The sequence below is a fragment of the Phoenix dactylifera genome, chromosome 1 (genome assembly GCF_051530095.1).
Source record: "Phoenix dactylifera cultivar Ajwa chromosome 1, Ajwa_hap1_PhDact_Kaust_v1.1, whole genome shotgun sequence".
NCBI classification, from domain to species: Eukaryota; Viridiplantae; Streptophyta; class Magnoliopsida; order Arecales; family Arecaceae; genus Phoenix; species Phoenix dactylifera.
In genome coordinates, this window is record NC_143190.1 from 44,578,445 (window position 1) to 44,599,025 (window position 20,581).

Sequence of the window (20,581 nt, forward strand, 5' to 3'; positions counted from 1 at the left end):
GAAAAATAACAATTATAAGTGTTTCTTTTCTTAAACGTATTATGCTCAACTTTTATTTTCACGTTGCCTTGCATGGTGAAGTGTTGAAAGTCTCCTTCCTTTAATAGTTTATAATGTTGAGAGGGGTTTTAGTCCCACATTGCTTGTGTAGAGTTTTTTAGATAGTTTTATAAGCATTCATATCCTACACATGTTAAAGTAACTTTTTAGTGGAAAGTTGTGGAGGGAAAGCCAATATTATATTATCAAAGATTAGCACTTGGACACGTGGCACGTGCACGTATAAAATAAAATTCATATTGGCAGTTTTTATTTGTTTTGCACAAAATAACTGCACTAGCAGTTATGTTTTGAACAGACACTATTCCAAAGGTTGTGTTGGTTCGGAGTTTAATTCAGGATTATAAATTGCCAATATCCTTCACAGATTAATACAACTTCTTTTAAAAAAATCTTTCATTTCGTTGTTCTGGGGAATCTTAGTTTTGCTGGATAGGATTCTATTTTGGTTTTGTTGTATCCTGGAGCGAATTTGCTGGATCACCAATAGCAATATAGTGGGGCAAAATTCGCTTAAGGACAGTGTTAATGTGAGCTTCAAGACCGGTTTCAAATACTAGAGTTCCTCCTGCTTCAATAATCTTAAGCGAATTTTTGTTGTATTCTACAATGGAGTCCAAGGTGATTAATCAAGATGTTTACAAGGTGGAAAGGTTTAATGGGACGAACTTTATGCGCCGGAAGGATAAGATATTCTTTCTCCTCACTGAATTGGCTATAGTGTATGTTCTGAATCAATCACCACTGCCTGAACCACAACCTGATGATTCTGACGAAGTGAAGGCTGCCCGGAAGAAACGTGAAGATGATGAAGTGCGCTGTCGAGGGTACATTCTGAACAATTTGTCAGACCGACTTTACGATCTATTTAGATCTATCCAGTCTCCAAAGGAAATTTGGGCTGCTCTTGAGGACAAGTATACTTCAGAAAAACAAGGTACTGACAAATTTATTTCCTTAAAGTATTTTGAGTTTCAAATGACAGATGATAAATCTGTTATGAATCAAGTTGACGATCTGCAAGTTCTGGTCTCCAAACTCAAGGATCTGAAAGTGGAAGTTTCTAAACCTCTTCAAGTTGCAGCAATTATTGCAAAATTGCCTCAAACTTGGAATAATTATCGAAAGAAACTATTGCACACTTCAGAGGATTTTACCATTGGCCAACTCATTAATCACATTCGGATTGAAGAAGAAACAAGGATCCGTGAGAATAAGGGTGTTAACGAGTTTGGAATTAAGGTGAATAATGTTGAGTCTGGCCCCAAGAAAGTCCAAAAGAATTCTGGAAATAAGAGAAAATATCCAGAATCAAGTAAGCCTGGTGCAAGTAAGAAAAATAAGACCTGCTTCTTTTGTGGAAAGAAAGGGCATTTTAAGAGAGATTCCAGGTTTATGAGAGACTGAAAACTGAGAATGATTGTAAGGGTAAGCAAGCCAACATGATTGAACCAGAAACTTCTAAAATTATTGCTATGATTTCTGATCTAAAAATTAGTATGATAACTGAGTTGAACATGGCAACAATGATGAAGTCTTCTGAATGGTGGTATGATTCTGGTGCAACGGTTCATGTGTGCAATGACAAGTCTAAATTCAAAGACTATGAAGATTTGCCACAAGGAGAGAAGCTTCTGATGGGTAATCATGACACTGCAAAGGTCGTTGGAAAAGGAACTGTTGGACTGTAACTTACTTCTGAAAAGAAATTGATTCTTACTAATGTTCATCATGTTCCGGATATTAGAAAGAATTTAGTTTCTGGAAGTCTTCTCTGCAAGAAGGGTCTCAAAGTTGTAATAGAGGCTGGAAAATTAATTATTTCTAAGAATGGTGTATTTATTGGACAAGGATATGCTTGTGATGGAATGTTCAAGCTTAATATTAATAAAGTGAATGTTTCTACTTATATTGTTGATTCATCATTTTCTTTATGGCATTATCGTTTAGCACATGTAAATTTTAGATCATTAAAGTTCATGTCCAAACATGGTTTGATTTCTTGTTCTGATCATAGTGATAAAAGGTGTGAAACTTGCATTCAAACAAAAATGGCTAAGAAATATTTTTCTAAGAATGAAAGAACTACTAATATTCTGGAACTAATTCATTCTGATATTTGTGAATTGAATGGACTTATAACTAGAGGAGGGAATAGGTACTTTATCACATTCATAGATGATTATTCTAGGTATACTGTTGTATATTTAATGAAACCAAAAGATCAAGCTTTTGACATGTTTAAGAGTTATAAGGCTATGGTGGAAATCAAAAAGAGAAGAAGATTAAAACTCTACGTAGCGATAGAGGTGGGGAATATTTCTCTAATGATTTTTTTGGTTTTTGTGAAGGACATAGTGCAGTTCATCAAACTAGTGCACCATACACCCCACAACAAAATGGATTGGCTGAAAGAAAAAGTCGAACACTTGTATAGATGGTAAATACCATGCTCCTATATGCCAAGTTGCAAACTAACTTATGGGGAGAGGCTTTATTAACGGCTCGTCATGTGCACAATCGCATTCCCTCAAGAAAATGAAAGAGTCTCCGTATGAAAGATGGAGAAGAAGGAAGCCTAATTTAGGCTATTTGAGGGTATGGAGCTGCATAGCTTATTACAGAATTCCAGATCCTAAAAGGACCAAGTTAGGTCCTAGAGCTCTCAAAAGTATATTTGTGGGATATGCAGAAAACTCTAAGGCTTATAGGTTGTTAGATATTGATTCAAATGTAATTGTTGAGTCTAGAGATGTTGAATTTATTGAAACAAGTTTTATTAACGATTCAAATGTCAATCCAACACCCATGGTTATACAGAATAGTAATGAGCTTTCAGTACCACAAGATACAAGTTTAGACCCTAGCTCTTCGGTTTACAATAAAAGGAAAGCACTTGACCCTCCTAGTGAACCTAGGAGAGTCAAAGAGCTAGAAAGAAGAAGAACTTAGGTGATTATTTTATATCTTCACAAGCTATAGTATTTTTAGTCGAAAGGAATAGAGATATCGTGCTTAATAAAATACCAATAATCATGCAAGTTGAGGAAGATCCTAAAACGTATACGGAAGCTATGGCATCTAGAGACTCTGCTTTCTGGAAAAAAGCAATCTAGGATGAAATGGATTCTTTGTTATCCAACAATACATGGGTGTTAGTGGATTTACCTCCTGGTTTTAAACCCATTGGTTGTAAATGGGTATTTACAATACCGATGGATCCTTACAGACCTTTAAGGCAAGGTTAGTAGCCAAGGGCTTTAAGCAAAGGGAAGGTGTTGATTATTTCGACACATATGCTCCGGTGGCAAGAATAACTTCCATAAGAATATTATTTGCTTTAGCATCAATTTATAATTTGTATATCCATCAAATGGATGTTAAAACAGCATTTCTAAATGGTAATTTAGATGAGGAGGTTTACATAGAGCAGCCTGAAGGTTTTGTGTTACCTAGAAATGAGAAAAAGGTTTGTAAATTGATTAAATCATTGTATGGTTTGAAACAAGCACCAAAACAGTGGCATGAAAAATTTGATTCAGTAATTCTGTCACATGGTTTTAATCACAATAGTGCAGATAAGTGTGTTTATTCAAAGTTTACTAAAGAATATGGTGTGATTATATGCCTTTATATTGATGATATGTTAATCATTGGGACCAATATGAAAGGAGTAAATGAAACCAAGAAGTATTTAACTTCTCAATTCAAAATGAAGGAACTTGGAGAAGTTGATACTATCTTGGGAATCAAAGTTAAGAAACATAGTGGGGGTTATGCTTTATGTCAGTCTCATTACATTGAAAAGTTGCTAACTAAATTTAATCATTTAGGTATAAAAGAATTTAATACACCCCTAGATGTTACAAACAAGTTAGTTGAGAATTCAGGTAGGTCTATTAGTCAAATTGACCATGCAAGTGCAATTGGCAGCTTAATGTATGCCATGCATTGCACTAGGCCGGATATTGCTTTTGCGGTTTGCAAACTCTCAAGGTTTACTCACAACCCTAGCACTGGACATTGGAAAGCTATAGGAAGAGTTCTTGGATATCTTAAAAGGACTAAATCCTGTGGGTTGTTCTATAATCAATTTCTAGGGGTGCTAGAGGGTTATACTGATGCCAGTTGGATTACTAGCATTAGTGATAACAAATCTACATCTAGTTGGATCTTCACTTTAGGTGGAGGAGCTGTCTCGTGGGCTTCGAAAAAGCAAACTTGCATAACTCATTCCACTATGGAATCTTTATAGCTTTAGCGGCAGCAAGCAAAGAAGCGGAATGGCTAAGAAATTTGTTGTTAGATATAAAGTTGTGGCCACAACCGACGCCAGCGATTTCTTTGCATTGTGATAGTGAAGCAACGATGTCTAGAGCTTTTAGCAAGATTTATAACGGCAAGTCTAGACACATTAGTTTAAGACACGAGTATATAAGGCAAATTATATCTGAGGGGATCATAACAGTTGTCTATATAAGATCCAGTAATAATTTGGCTGACCCATTAACTAAAGGACTCTCGAGAGATATGATTTGAAAAACTGCCATAGGTATGGGTCTAAAGTCATTTTAAACTTTTGTCACCAGTAATGGAAACCCAATCTTTTCTATTCTTTGTAAATATTAAAGGTTTAAAGGGTAATAACAAATTTCTAATTAGTGACGGTTTCAAATATTAGAGGCTAATACTTATTAAAGGAGGGTAGGTATAGATATTGCCTTTAATGAAGTTTGTTTGTTCGGTTTGAACATGGGAGCCATGTACTAAGGCTCAAAGAAACTTCACTTATATGAACATAGAAGTGGTGCCGCTTCTAACAAAAAATTGGATCTTATTTTTTTGTACATGTTTATGAATCCAGGATGTAGCACAAGGCCATATACGGTGCTAAATCTTACGGTATACTTTAGAATTAAAAAAAAGGGTAGAGTTTGTGTGTGTGGTACTTCCAGCTTTGATAATAAGGAATCACGGTTTAAAACTTAAGTTACTATTGATTTCGTCGAAGTTTTGAAGTGCTTACACTAAGAGGAGGTTTAATTCGAAGGAAACTTGCTCGATGCATTCACTCGAATAATTAGCATTACAAACTAAGTAGGGGATTGTTGGAAGTCTCCTTCCTTTAATAGTTTGTAATGTTGACAGGGGTTTTGTCCCACATTGTTCGTGTAGAGTTTTTTGGATAGCTTTATAAGCATTCATATCCTGCACATGTTAAAGTAACTTTTTGGTGGGAAGTTGTGGAGGAAAAGCCAATATCATATTATCAAAGATTGGCACTTGGACACGTGGCACGTGCACGTGTAAAATAAAATTCATATTGGCAGTTTTTATTTGTTTTGCACAAAATAACTGCACTAGCAGTTATGTTTTGAACAGGCACTAGCACTTGGACACGTGGCACGTGCACGTGTAAAATAAAATTCATATTGGCAGTTTTTATTTGTTTTGCACAAAATAACTGCACTAGCAGTTATGTTTTGAACAGGCACTATTCCAAAGGTTATGTTGGTTCAGAGTTTAATTCAGGGTTATAAATTGCCAATATCCTTCACAGATTAATACAACTTCTTCTAAAAAAATATTTCATTTCGTTGTTCTGGGGAATCCTAGTTTTGCTGGCTAGGATTCTATTTTGATTTTGTTGTATCCTGGAGCGAATTTGCTGGATCACCAACAGCAATATAGTGGGGCAAAATTCGCTTAAGGACAGAGTTAATTCACGCTTCAAGACCGATTTCAAATACTAGAGTTCCTCCTACTTCAATATGAAGTACTAAAGCAAGGAAACATCGAGTTGTGAGATTATTTGTTTCATTTTCAGTTATTTGGGTGTAGTGGCTATTTTATATGCAAACGACGATTACAATTATGAAAACTGATGGTGTGTCATATGACCATGTTTAGTTCTCCTTCTCATCATTTTTATTGTCAAATTATTATCCTTGAAATTTTACAATATGGAAAATCATATGTGACATTATCTCACAGTTTTTGGGTAAATATTGTTATGACATTGTTTTGGAGAATTTGTTTGGTGAGATTTCTATGGAAATATTAGGGTTTCTATGCAGTTTTTTCATGATTTCGCTTCATTCATATGGAATTTATAGTATTCAAATCAAGAAAAACATTATAGCCAAACTTTTTTTATGGTTTCATCTTTAATGGTTTATTTTCTAAGTCTCTAGTGTGTTACAAACAGAGTCAGAAAATGTTAAATATTTGATGGTTCCATCATACAGGATTATTTTTTTTAATTCACTATCAAATTGCAGAAAATTAGAATTATGGTTTGAAAGAAAATACAGCATTTTTGTTACTTTACCAACCATCAAAAGAAGCAAATACTATGAGAACACTAATCAGTAAGATCGATAAAGTCGCAATTAATGCAAAAACTTCTAGAAGCTGGTTAGCAACCTCTCATTTTGTTCTAGGATTCTTCCCATTTGTGGGGCATTTGTGGTATGTGGGATGGGTCCATGCAGTTGTTCCAGATTTTGAAAAAATAATTAATCATGATTTGAAACTTGTTCTTTCCATGACCCCTCCTAGTTGAGATTTTCTTATTTATATCTATTCTATTGCTTTTTTTCTATTTTGGCTTGACTATCTCAGCCGAGCCATCATCTTTTATGAAATAAAAGGGGTCAAGCCCAAGAAATAAAAAAACAAATTTATTCAACAAACAAAAGAAGAGAGTGGCTCATAAAATTGGTCATGCCTAACAAATAAAGAAACAAATTTATTCAACAAACAAAAAGAATAAGGTCAAGTTTTTGGTGGTTGGGTTGCAATAAGGTCAAGTTCCTGTTGCCTTTCATGATGGTGGTAATATTGAGGATCACGATTAGGGTTTTATGGATTATCTCATTCTCATGATTTTATCATCTTTATTTTTTTTGGTCAATTTTTTTTATGCTGTCTCTATTGATAATTGTATATTTGAGAACAAGAAAAGAGTTACAACCAAACTTTATTATGTTTTTTTATTACCAAAACAAATTATTATGATATCAACAATTGAAGGTTTACTGCATAAAAGTTATCATCAAAAGCCGATTTGTTTTCTTCAATCTAATAAAGGTTATGGAAGATAAGGTGTATTGGTTTCGGGTTGATTCGGGTCGGTTCGGGTTTAGACTAGACTTCCTATTATTCATCGGATTCGGGATTTAAAGGGCATCATATCCATATCCATTAACCCGGAAGCCGACCCAGACGCGCGTACCTTTGCGTAAGTTTCTTCCCTCATCCCAGAACGATCAAAGCTTCGAGTCGAAGACCTAAACGCTAGCCCCTAGAGTCCGGGCGGCGGTCGTCGATCGAAGGGGAATCCGCGCTCGCAGTGGGCTGTCGCCGATCAGCGATCGCCGGTCGACGGTATCCACTCGTCAAGATGAGGTGAGTTCTTTTTCCTCCTCCTCTTCTCTTCTCTTCTAGACATTTTTTATATGTAATAAGTAATCTTGGGGAGGAGGGCGGCTTTCGGCCTGGCATTTCGTGGCTGCCGCCGACAGCTGCGGTGGTTCGTGTGGCTACAGATGAATATCTCTTTCACTGTCACTGGCGAAAGTCAGCGTCAGAGTTGGTTACTGGTTTCGTTTGAGAGTTATACCTAATTTTTGAACCCTAATGCATTAAAACTCATACTTTTAAATCTTGGACATAATTGCACCAGTAGCGTCCGCCAGGAGCCAGATTCACCTATATTTCTACGACATCCGCTGTCCACTATGATCATACCCGGATCATGTCATGCATGAACAGGCTCTGTAAGATCCCGTAGAATAGAGTAAGTGACGTGGCATGATCCAATGTTCTATCTATTCCACTTACTTCATTTTATTTTTAGCATAGAAATGCATTCATTTCCTCTGTATCGATCCCAATCTATGATGCTATCCGAGTGAAATAACGGATCTAAGGAAGAAGAGTGGCTGAGCTATTCCTGTAATAGGATCGCCTTTGGTAGAGTTATTTTGTGGAAGTGCTTGTGTGGGCCAATCCACTTTGACTCGTTTTTATAGTTTACACACTTTTGTATTGCCTCTTCTTACTGCCGTATTTATGTTACTGCGCTTTTCAATGATACATAAGCAAGGTATTTCGGGTCCTTTATAGAGAAGACAGATCATGGATATTTGTAATTGATCATATATCATACAATATGACTAGTTAAAAGGTGACATGAAACCGTAACACATGGCACGTGACTTTAAAGATTGAATGATGACTTTAACAAGTGGGTTATTGCTTATTCTAGAAAATGACCCTATATGAATCTGCGCATAGCAGGAACCGGAAAATTTTTATATTGCCTGGCTATTCGTGGATTTTTCATAGAGCGTCTTCTTTGTACATAGACCTGTCTAGTGTTTTAAAGGAAAGGGCATTGTATCCTATTCTTACAACTTTTCTTTCCTTCTATGTAGCCTCTCTTTTCTCTCTCTCTTCTTTTTTCTTTTTTGAGTGCGCATGTGTTCAGGGCGGGGTGGGGGGTTCAGATTTCTCTGTCATTTCATTGTTCTAGGTCTGAGATGCTTGACAATCAAGTTCTTCTAGAACCAATAAGGGAAGCTAGAATACCTTAGGCAATGCTCAAGGTTAGGCGAACTTGGGAAGTCTATAAAATAACTTTGGGCTTTGGTGCTTTAGAGGTAAGAAGATGTCATCGTGCTTGGATCCCCCCTCTCTCTCTCATGTGCACAGACATAAACAAAGATCAGTTACTATAATCTTGGAATCATTCCTGGTCTTGGAGCAATCCATGGACTCGTGCCTCTGCTCATGTTTTTGTTCCATGAGACACTTGGAGTGGCGAACATCATAATTTGTCGGTCTTTAATACTCATTTGTTTCTGCTCCATCTTCTGCTTCTATTTTTGCTCATGGCTTTTAAGCTATCTATGCAAATCTTACTTTTCTGTGCTCCTTGTGACACATCTTTTACATCTATTTTTGCTCTTCTACTTTTCTCTCTCCTATTTCTTCATCTTTCTCTCATATTATCTTCTATATGTTTCCTTTTATCTAAATTAAAGATCTTTCCTCCCGAACATCATCCATAAACTTCTAAATTTTGTACAAACCCTCACCAGATTTTTATGTATTCTGACATCAATATAGTTACAATGTTACAACTTGTTTATAAAATTATAACATGGTCAACCTAAGGTCAATATAATTAGATATTCTATATAGGAAAGTTTTGTTATATGTAACGCCATATCAAATTTCTGCACAGGGTTGGTTAATGATGAGTCTCTCGTTTGCCCGATGTTTTTTCTTACAAAACAAATTTTTTGATTTCCAGTGTCCATTTTGATAAAATGTTCTAAGTAAACAATCTTCTATAAGAACTAATTAGTTATATTTCTATTATTAGATTGGTTTAAAATCATGTTTCAGTAAATTCCAGTAAGAAAGAATAAATGTCAGCTTGAAATCATGACTCATTTCGCTCAAAGTCTCTTCTTCAGGCTCAATTTTTTCTTTTGATGGAGAAATCTAGTTTTCCAGCACAAAAAGGGAAATAAGTACCTTCTTGCTGCCATTATTGTGAATACCTGTACCGAATGCACTCTATTTCTGAATGAAAGAGCTGCATACAGACATTTGATTAAGTGTTCATTTTTTGTGACTTCATTTCCCTACTATGAGGACCAACTTGAGTAGGGTTGGAAGTGGGTCAGGTCGGGCTATACCCTATTCGAACCTAGCCTGATTTTTTTTGGGGCTTCGCGCCAAGCTTAGGCCTAAAATTTTTTGGATAATCCCAGCCTAAACCCAGCCCAAATCCGATTGGGATGGCCCAAATTATCCGTTTGGACCAAAAATAGGTCCGGCTCGAAAACGATTGAAGTTTAATATTTGATAATATTGCTTCATAAGTAAATGAACTAGTTAAAAATTAGGCTCTCTCCTATAATACAAGTAAATGATACATGATATATTATTCTTAGCTAAATCCATTTTAATTTATCCTTTACTTCCTTATTATTCTCTCTAAATAACAGCATATAAAAACAAATTGATTAGGGCTTGAATTCAGGCTATGTTTCAGGCCTTGTTCGGGCTCGGGCTTGAGCCGGGCCGATAACATACCTGAGCCGGACCCAAAAAATAAATGGGCTTTACATTTAAGCCCAAATCCGATTTAAACTCTTTCGTGCCTAGCCTGAAGCCCGGCCCAACCCAATGGGCCTTGGGCCCCGCCGAGCCCATTTTCAACTCTAAACTTGAGCCTATCCATTGTAACTCGCCTTTGGATTTCATGAAAGACTTAATTACAAGCCTTGTATCTGGAACTTTTTTGAATGAATTGGATGGATCTCATACAAGAGAACCTGTTAAATTTGCCAGATGACATTAAATTTCATAAATTAAAAAAAAGGATGAATGTAGAATCAGATAAAGTATACAAAACATCTCATTACATGAAAGAACTCAGGAAAGTTGTGGAGTAGATGGTCAAATTTTGCAAATAACCATGAATGTTGGAAAATGTTAGGTTGCAATAAAAGTGTGTTTATATATTGTGTTGGTAGTAACTCAAAAGCCATATTTGGTGAAAAGTACCAAAACTTATCAGAGAAATTCAGAATAGGTTGGTAAATTGTCTCGTTAGACATGCTTTTTACTAGGGAGTTAGGTGCATGGATTGGTTAACTGATATGGGTAACTAGAACCTTAAAAAGTTTCGCTTAACACTTGCAGATTGATTGGTGCAAAAATCCTATAGGAGATGCATTTATAGGGAGTTTCCCACCTGTTGCCATGTTTTTTTTATTCAAACTAAAATGTCATTGCACCACATGAGACCAGTTTATTGCTGCCTAAGAAAAGTGGAATTCAGGTGAATGGTTGTAATTGCGTACATATAGGGGTGGCAGTTCTTGACTCACAAGCCTGACAAAAACTGGCATGAAGTTAGCAGGTGTGGGTTTGGCATGATTGGGTTCACATCATAAACCAGTTAACATGACTAACCTGTTTATTGGATAGGTTGGCTTCGGGTTTTATCGATTTGGCACACTTGACCTGGATTCAGTTGACACAATTACAATCTCAACCTGAAACAGGTTCATTATAAACCTATGTAACTCTGTATGGGTATAATTATTTGTTAGAATTATGTTTTAAACAATTGTATAAAGCTTTTAATTGGATGTGAAGTTATTAGCTTAGCATTGGTTAATAGATTGACCAAGTAATTATTGGGCTAATTGTGTCAGTATGGGTTTAAGCATGTCAAAAGTAATAGGCCAACCATGTCATCTCCGGCCTGACCTGTTTATTAAACAGTTACACAGGTCAGGTTGGAACTATTGGCCTGTTTAACTGTATTGAGTTTGGATTGATAGTTTCCTTAGATTACCTATGTCTTGACCGACCCAACTCAATCAATTGCACTCTATGAAAAATATATTAGACTCAATAAACAGAGCATTTTGTTTCCATCTTTTTGTCTTTGTGTGAAAAGTTGTACACTCCTTTTTCCTTAGTCGTCATCCTGAAGTGAAGTGGGCACAAAGGGTCGACAAGGTTTACATCACTATACAGTTGCCTGATGCAAAAGATGCGAAGGTTAATCTGGAACCTGACGGCATTTTCACTTTTTCTGCAACTGCTGGAGCTGAAAAAAACTTGTATGAGTTGAAAATGGACCTTTATGATAAAGTAAATGTAGAGGTAAGTTTTGTTCTTAAGCATTGTGGAGCAAAAACATCTTGTTTGAATGTTTGGAACTTATCCTCCATCATTCCTTTTTTTTTTTCCTTACACCTATATTGTTAATTATCAGGGAAGCAAAATTAACACAGGTGTGCGTTCTATCTTCTGCGTGGTAGAAAAAGTGGAGAAAGGATGGTGGAAGAAGCTATTACGTGGTGATGAGAAAACTCCTCACTATGTGAAAGTAGATTGGGATAAGTGGGTGGATGAAGATGATGATGGTATGTGTGCTTCTCCTTTATGTTTCAACTTATTAAAATTCTAGTTAAATATATGATGCTCAAGAAACAGCAGTCAGATGAGGAATACCAACAGGTATGTTAAAGTGTAGTAATGGCACTTTAACAAATCAAAGGAAGATAATTTGATGTGGATATCTACTAAATCTTTTTTTTGGTGAATTATATCCCAAGCATATTTAGAAGCAGCTTCAGCCAAATCTGAATATATTAACTTTTGGCTGAAAAGGTTAATATTAACCAGTAATAAACTTTTGGCTGAAAAGAAAAACAATCATGTATTATATCTATTGTTTAAACAGGCTTATACAAGACTGTCTCATGTGACACCTCAAGTACAAGGTCTCTGGATGTCTTAGAGTGTCATTTCTGAGGCTATACTAGATGCATATGCATCAAATGAGAGATATGTGAGGCACACTGCCTCATGATATTCCTGATGTGGGATACCATTAGGGTATTGATCATTTTCAACTGAAAGTAGAAGAGAAGGATGGCTGCCATAGCTTATATATTTTTTGAAGTGTGCAAATTCAAGTGCCAAGTTATGATTTGTAGAAAATAATCCCTGCAGTTTTGACTTTACATAAATTTAATTATGGTATTGTATTGAAGTAAGCCATATTTTGCTGTTTTGTTCAAAACTTGTGTATATTTGGAGTATACAGTCTTTACCAATTTTAAGTTAGGTAACTAATGCCAAGTGCAACCGTTATATCCTTTGTTATTTCGCATCTATTTTTCACTCCAAATAATTATCTTGCATAATGGAAACATATGGAGCATATGCTGTATATACTGAGGCTAACAAGTCGCCTTACTAAGACTCTAAAGTTCTAAACACCTCACATTTCACCCCTTTTTATCACTGTTTATGTTTAGAAGATTCTAAGCGCCTTTCTAATTTTCCATATTAAGATAAGGTTGTATGCAAATTTGTAAAATAGAAATCAATAACTGTGCTATATTAATCTCACTGTAACTCGTGTAAATGCAACTGAAAATTTTTAATGATTAAAATAAGTGGATCATTTTGATGTCAAATACATATATTTACACATAGAGAGTGTAGCCATTATGGCTCAATCCCCATAAAATGTGATCTTATGATTATGGAATTCCTGGTTACAAACTTTTACTTCTTTTTTAGGTCCTGGTGAATTGGACCTGGGAGGGATGGATTTCTCGGTAATGAATATTTTGAAATAAAATTCCATCGTTTATTGGCATATAGGCATAAATTTCTTATCTTGCATATATATCTCTCTTGCACAGAATTTTGGTGGTATGGGGGGTGATGGTATGGATGATGACCTTGATGACAGCGATGATGAAGGTAAGAACCTTGAAATTTCACCTGTTTTTTTTAATATTATACTTCAATATGTATTTACATTGAATTGCAAATTAAATCATTTGCATATATATGAAGTTTGTTTTTTATTGAAAGAAACAAGGGAAATAAAACTGAAAACAAATGAAGAAGAGAATGGCTGTTATTAGGTGGGTGGGCCTTCCAAGTTTGATTTTCTTATCTTAACTGTTCTCATAAAGGAGTACATATTTCACATAATTGATTTCTTAACATCCAAGCCTGCATTGTTTATTATTTTACCTTGATGTTTTGATCTCCATCCTACTAAATATTTAACTTCCTAAGCCAGATGGTGATCCAATGTCATAATGAACTAGATATGATTTTATATCATATTTTTTGTAGTAAGAGAAGGGAATGAGGAGGGCTAAAGGGAAGATAGAGGCAGACTCAGAGTAAAAGGAAATTGATCAAAATATGAGAGTTTGTTAATTTTGAATTCAGTTTCACCACACTCAATCTTGCACATGGCTTCTCCCCTACATGTATGGCCCAGATTACTTGATTCATGGAAATCTGAAGCAAACCTAGAGTAGATTGATTTAAAATATTCCTAGGTTTTCTTGCCAAATACATTTCGAACTTTCTTAATCTTTACCTAACAAAATCTTGTTTCTAGTCTTTGAGCAAATATTCAGCAGCAGCAACAACTTGGGAAAATTCATAAACAAAAATGTCCAAGGCTTGAAGCTAGATTTCCAAATTGTGGTTTCAGACTCAACTTAATTTTGATAAGTATAGCTTAATTTATGGCTCTAGAAGCAGCATAGTTAGGACACCCCAAGGTTGCATAAAAGTAATCAAAACAAACGATGAAACTGGAAATAAACCCTTAGAATTGTTAGCAACCAGATCCTAATCCACATTTAAACACTGAATTCCTAGTTCCCAGTCTATCTAATCTCTCCAACCTAATATAATTAATTGCTAGCTGCCTAATATCATTAATTGCAAGCTGCCTTGTTGACAGGATATTTGCGACAAAGAAATAAATAAAGATATTTAAGATAAGTCCAATACCATACTATAATGGGAACCTACAAGTAGATCTCTAAGGAAGTTTATCACAACAAAATGGAACCTTCCGTCGCAAGAGAGTTTGTGTGCTAAGGTTTACAACTTACAATATGAGCCTGATTAGTTTGTGGGCTCATGGTAAAGTTCAAGCGATGAAACTGGAAATAAACCCTTAGAATTGCTAGCAACCAGATCCTAATTCACATTTAAACACTGAATTCTTATTTCCCAGTCTATTTAATCTCTCCAACCTAATATAATTAATTGCTAGCTGCCTTGTTGACAGGATATTTGCGACAAAGAAATAAATAAAGATATTTAAGATAAGTCCAATACCGTACTATAATGGGAACCTACAAGTAGATCTCTAAGGAAGTTTATCACAACAAAATGGAACCTTCTGTCGCAAGAGAGTTTGTGTGCTAAGGTTTACAACTTACAATATGAGCCTGATTATTTTGTGGGCTCATGGTAAAGTTCAAGCTATGCTCAAACTACTTTGACTTTTGTAAGTTGGATATAATTTATATATATTTAAAGTTGGCTGCTTTAGTTTGTGTATCCGTTGTCCATCAAGAAAAAACAATGGTTTATTCAATGATCATCTGGGGTCAATACATTCATCATGGTTTTGTCAATGTCTCAAAGTTATTTAATGGAACATTGTTTTCCTTCAGTAGAGTGAGATAATTTTATTATTTGTCAGGTCATAGATTTCCATTTCTAGCAGTCTATATCATCCCACAACCAAAGGATTAGTTATTTTTTCAAGAATGTTGGCTAGCAAAACTATATACCTTAGGATCTTTGCCTTGTAACTCAAGGCTCTTATCATTCTATTTGATTTTTCCAATCAAAAGAAAGAAATTTTTCTTTGGTTTTAGCCTTGTCTCAGCTAACAATTTATGTAATCAGAAATTGATAGAAAGCCATGGATTCGGGCACCACCATGCTGGTTCGTGCTGGCCAGCACCAACCTTGTTGAGCCATTACCAGCACACGGTCTGGGTTGTTGGCATGACATATATATATGCGTGTGTGTGTGTGTGTGTGTAACTGAAAAATGGTTTTTAAGGTTTTCCCCTTTCAACACATCTTAGAATGGCACGGGTACAGACACTAATACCTGAATCCTTGTGTGAAGCAGAGACTTTGTGACCTTTTGTATCCATGAAGTATAATGGTATGTTGCAATCTAATTGAGTAACGTTTGAGGTTCCATGTGTAGTTAACCAAACTAGAGCATGAGGAAAAGATTTTCTTCTAGAGCTCTCTAGGAGTTTGTACTGGAACTGCTTCACAGCATATTTTCTAAAGGCGATGGTGCCATCATCACTTCTTAGCTCGAAATAGAGTAGTGTCATCAAAAGAAAAGCTAGACTTCTTTCCAAGTGTTCTGAATCCCTCGAGCGAGCCTCTTAAATTTGCAGCCATGAAATATGAAGCTTTGAGAAGAAACATTACTTCTCTTTGGTTCAGCCTAAATTCTTGGATGGAATGCTCCATGATCAACCACCATTCTTCATATATTTCCAGCCACCCAAGTATTAGGATAGGATATAACTGACATAAATGATTTTAGAAGGAAACTGAATCAAGAGAGAAGTACGGAGTCAACTGGGATCCATTAAGAGATGTGCAAGTGTACTGGCTGTCTTTCAAAGCAAATGAAAGAAGAGAATTAAGAGAAATCAATCAAAACCCTTTGTCATTGTGATATTCACTCCCATTCCTAAGCCCTAAGCTAAAGAACAGGCAAAGAAAGAGAGAGTAATCCCTTCATATCGGCTGTGCACCTCAAATCTTCAGCCATATATGGAAAAGTCCGATTCCTTAGGACTTGGTGGATCATATCAAATCTAGATCTGAAACCCATGGACTCTTTTCACTTGTAAATAAGAGAGGAAGCTAGCCTTTAATTGAGTTCAGACACTACTATGATACTGCTATGCCATCTTTGACCTTGACCATGAGATGTCAAGACCTTGACACTTGCCAACCACAAGGACATGCTCCGTCATTGTACAGATGATACATGACTTAGTTGCTGATATTGTTCCAAGGCCTACATGAAGGAAGGACCCATCATTGTAGGCCCTCTCTTGGGTGATATCTTGGCAGCAAATAGAAGCAAGGAGCATCTCTTGCTGGTCCCAGAGGAAGAGGGTGGTGATGGGTGAGTACTTTCATCCTCTCTCTTTTTTTTCCAATCTATACTCTCTCATTATTGACACCATCCACTATCTCATTCTCCTTGAATACTATTAAATTTACAGTATTATATTATGAAGAAGAGTGTGGAGAAGGTTCCATGGTATCTCTTTCTCTTTTTCCCTTGCTATCCTGTAAAAAAGTTTATAATAGAAAAATGGAAGAAGAGGAAACACTGACATTAATTTAAAGACCCATTCACGCTGATACGGTCCATGCTGCTGCACCACTTGATAGCCTCTAGTATTTTTAGGATTTCTTATTCTTTGTGATTTATGCAGCAACAGTGTCTGATCTCTCAAGGCCATCATTAACAATGTTTTATCACCTTAGTATTCAGGATTATAGCAACTGGCTGTTATAATCTCCAAACAAACTTTAATTATTCGGATCTTTGCAATAGCAGCCAGCCAATCATTACCATCTTTACAATGATTTGATTCATGATCATAGTGCATGCTCAAATGAACATCCTAACTCATGTTAGCATAGCAATCTCAATATCCAAGGCAATTTTTCAATGACAGCACAAGGTGCCTCAATTTTTTTTGCATCTTCAATTTTTGTGCTGATCATCTATGTCCAGCATCAAGCATGCTGATCAACACCTCAATCATCATGATTGTACAAAACACTATGTTGTTCAAAGCTCGTGTTCTCTGAAATCTCCATGCATGGAGATTTGAGTACTTGGGCCTTTTTCTCCATCTTTACTCCAAACTTGATTATTGAGCAGTTTCCTTCAGGCCCACATCTCTATTCCAAGCTTAGTGTACTAGGTACATGCAAGACTCTCCCACCTCATCTTTATACTTATATCTGGCATTTGCCTATGGATCTGCTCTTATCGCACAGTCACCTATGGGTATGCCTGTCTTTATTTCATGGAGGGTGGGATACTCTTCTGAGATTTAACCATGTCACTCAAGTATTATACACAGTTCAAAGACACCTTCAATTCTGTAAGGTGGTTCAGAGGTAACTTAAAAGGTCTACATATCACAGCTTGGAGACATCTCAAGCTCTCATAAGATTGTTCAGAGACACCTCATAGTTCTCCTCAAATCTTTGTTATACAGTTCGGAGATACCTGAAGTCTTCATCTGACAGTCTGAAGGACATGGGGATCCAGCAATCCGGATATGGAATCAGTTTGAAGTATCAGCCCTACAAGTACCTTTATTTTATTAAGGGGAAGGGACTTGGCATATTTTATCTCTTCTGCTTCATGTACAGGGTTTGTAAAACACATTTCATAGTGCATATAGTTTTGCATTTCATTGCTCAACTTACACATGCATGCACATTTCACAAGTAATTTAGTTTATCAAGGTGGATTAGAGGACACTTAACAACTTAGAAGTATTCCTCATTAGAGGATGCAATCAACTGTTGTTTCATCGAGACTGCATGAAATGGATTGCCTGCATCTTAGGGGGAAAAGAACCTATTGAGGATTCAAAATTTTTATCCACACATCTTGTCCTTCTACATTTGACACGATTCTATGTTTATCTGCATAATGCTTGTTTGCTGATCTTTCCTTTCTATTATGTAGATTATTCTGCATGCTTTTTTCATTGATTAAGCTATTACCTTTTTGCACAGAATAATATGCTTCAAGTGGAAATACAAATTACGCTTGCATTATACAAAGCTGATATATATCATTCCTAGTGAGAAATTGGAACCGGGGAGCTGATTGCAGATAGTGATTTCTTTATCTTTGATTTAAAAAAGGAAAAGTTTTTTGTTCACAGATCTAAGACATTTACGCTAGAAACGTACCTTATTGTCTCATGGTTACCCATGATTAATATTAATTTAAATTATCAATTTAGGCAACTCTAATGTTTGTTAAGAAACTCTGATGGTCAGCCTGCAGATAACTAACAAAACAAGCTTTTGCTGTTGTAAAGACAATTTATTTTTTAAGCATAAGCTCCTGTGCTCCAGTAGTGGGGGTGATGATCCCCAGTGCAATTGTTGCAGTGCAGTTATACATTTTCAGTATTTTGTGAACTCTAACCTCATATTAAATTAATTACCCATCTTTTTCCAGAAGAGGAAGCAGAAAAGACTGATAATGCCAAAAAGGTTAGAGATGTGCAGCAGACTGAAGAAGCCTCTTCAGAGGCCAAAATGGAAGCAGCTCCAAGCACATGAAAGAGTCCTTCAGCCAAAAAATCACTTCCATGGTTCTAATGTGTTGCTGAACGAGGCTAGCTGATCATGGTTTGTGTTCATTACTGTATTGATTGCTTGCTTGTATCTGCTGATATTGAACTGTAGTTCGTGTGGAGTTTATCATCTATATTTATAGGCAGTGGAACCAGTTTCATTCGGCTGGCAGAATGTGTTTGAGATCAAGGTTCCATGGATGGTCTTAAAGCATACATTAGAATGTCAGTAATTATTAAACTACAGTTGGATTTTGGGTTTCTTCTTTTTGCACCTGCTGTGACACTTTTAAGTTCTTGCCATTTTCTTTTTGTCTTCTACTATTAAGAGGTTGGTATTATGGTGAAATTTATCTTTAAAGTGCAAAGCAGGATATGTTAGTGCACGTTTTTCAGGTGATATTAGAGAGAAAAGATTATTGTAGAATCCTTGTTGCTTGATGGTTTTAATGAATCCGCCAAAACACCGTTGTCACTGTGCCCTATTTGAAATCATTGTTGGTGGTAGAGCTTTTGTTGGTAGAGTTTTTTGAAAATTTAGCTTTTCATAGCAGATATATTTATTGTTTTGTAATTATGTAAAACTTTAACATCCGTTTGAGAACCAAATTAAAAAAATGCTTTCAATATTAAAAAATGACAGAAAAAAATATTTTCTAGTGCTTTCAAACTCTTTATACTAGAATTGTTGTTATAAAATATTCTTATTCTACAGATTTTTTATTTTTAATAATATAATATTGTAATGCTATAATAATATATAATATTATAATGATATAATGTTTTGTTTTTTATTATAATAATAGTAATAGTGGTAATGTATCTATTATTAGCTAATAATTATAATGTGATATTTTAATATAAAGTATTACAACTATTATTATTATATGTTAATATTTCATAGTATAATATTATTATAGTATATGAGCATCGTATTATTATTTTAAGATAATATTATAATAGTATTATATTATAATATTATTTGTATATTAATATAATATAAAGTTAAAGAGGTATTTTAGTCATACAAATAGTTTTTTGACGAATTTTAGAAAACATTTTTGGGAAGATATTCTAAATTAGAGTTTTTGCTAAATTGAGATTTTCAGCTTTTAAGATCTGTTTTAAATTTTTTACCCAATATCCATATATTATTTTGAAGAATTTTATGAGCTTCAGAAATTAACCTCTCCAAAAACAACCCCATATAGGGTCTTAATCCTATACGTTCAGGTAGAGCATATAAAAGCCAGAAAGCAAGGGTTATTTGTCTTACATTTTACAGAGCTCCTAGTTGAAAGAACCTGACCTTTCTGTATAACATTAATCTGGCTTGTTTGTTGCAATTGTGATATCTGTTGGCATTAGTGGAATACGCTTGAATTTGCTAAACTCTTACCATTCATGTCTCCTTTTTCTTTTCATTTCCTGATCCCCGAGTTCTTCGAAAGCTAGCCTGGACATCATATTTCCTAGCGGTAATAAGAAGCCTATGGTTTGAAAGACAGCTTTACTCTTCCACTTAAATCCGCTAATAACCTGTTTTTTAAATCATATAATTTCACATCAAATATATAAAACAATAGATAACCTGTAACAAAATGTCTTTATATTCCGTTCAAAGTTATTTTAAGCGGAATTGCCAGCTCACGGTAAACCGAGCAGGTGGAGAACCGGCACTCAAAGCACTTTTGAAGCAACTGATGCAGAAAGCAACCCAAGACGAGCATCACTGTGACAGGGCATCGAACAGGCCT

General features: G+C 35.4%; 2 protein-coding genes across 2 annotated transcripts; both read left to right on the plus strand.

Annotated features, from left to right (window-relative positions):
• Nucleotides 1-669: 669 nt before the first annotated feature.
• LOC148715319 (uncharacterized) lies at nucleotides 670-4,315 on the plus strand. The gene is made up of 4 exons (XM_088705605.2): nucleotides 670-1,451; nucleotides 1,559-1,747; nucleotides 1,808-2,015; nucleotides 3,290-4,315. Exons 1-4 carry the CDS (start codon nucleotides 670-672, stop codon nucleotides 4,313-4,315), a joined length of 2,205 nt encoding a protein of 734 aa, XP_088561731.2.
• Nucleotides 4,316-7,310: 2,995 nt separating this feature from the next.
• LOC103696151 (uncharacterized protein OsI_027940-like) lies at nucleotides 7,311-19,086 on the plus strand. The gene is made up of 6 exons (XM_008777685.6): nucleotides 7,311-7,470; nucleotides 11,574-11,760; nucleotides 11,873-12,023; nucleotides 13,192-13,229; nucleotides 13,317-13,377; nucleotides 18,707-19,086. Exons 1-6 carry the CDS (start codon nucleotides 7,466-7,468, stop codon nucleotides 18,808-18,810), a joined length of 546 nt encoding a protein of 181 aa, XP_008775907.4. The 5' UTR covers nucleotides 7,311-7,465; the 3' UTR covers nucleotides 18,811-19,086.
• Nucleotides 19,087-20,581: the final 1,495 nt, after the last annotated feature.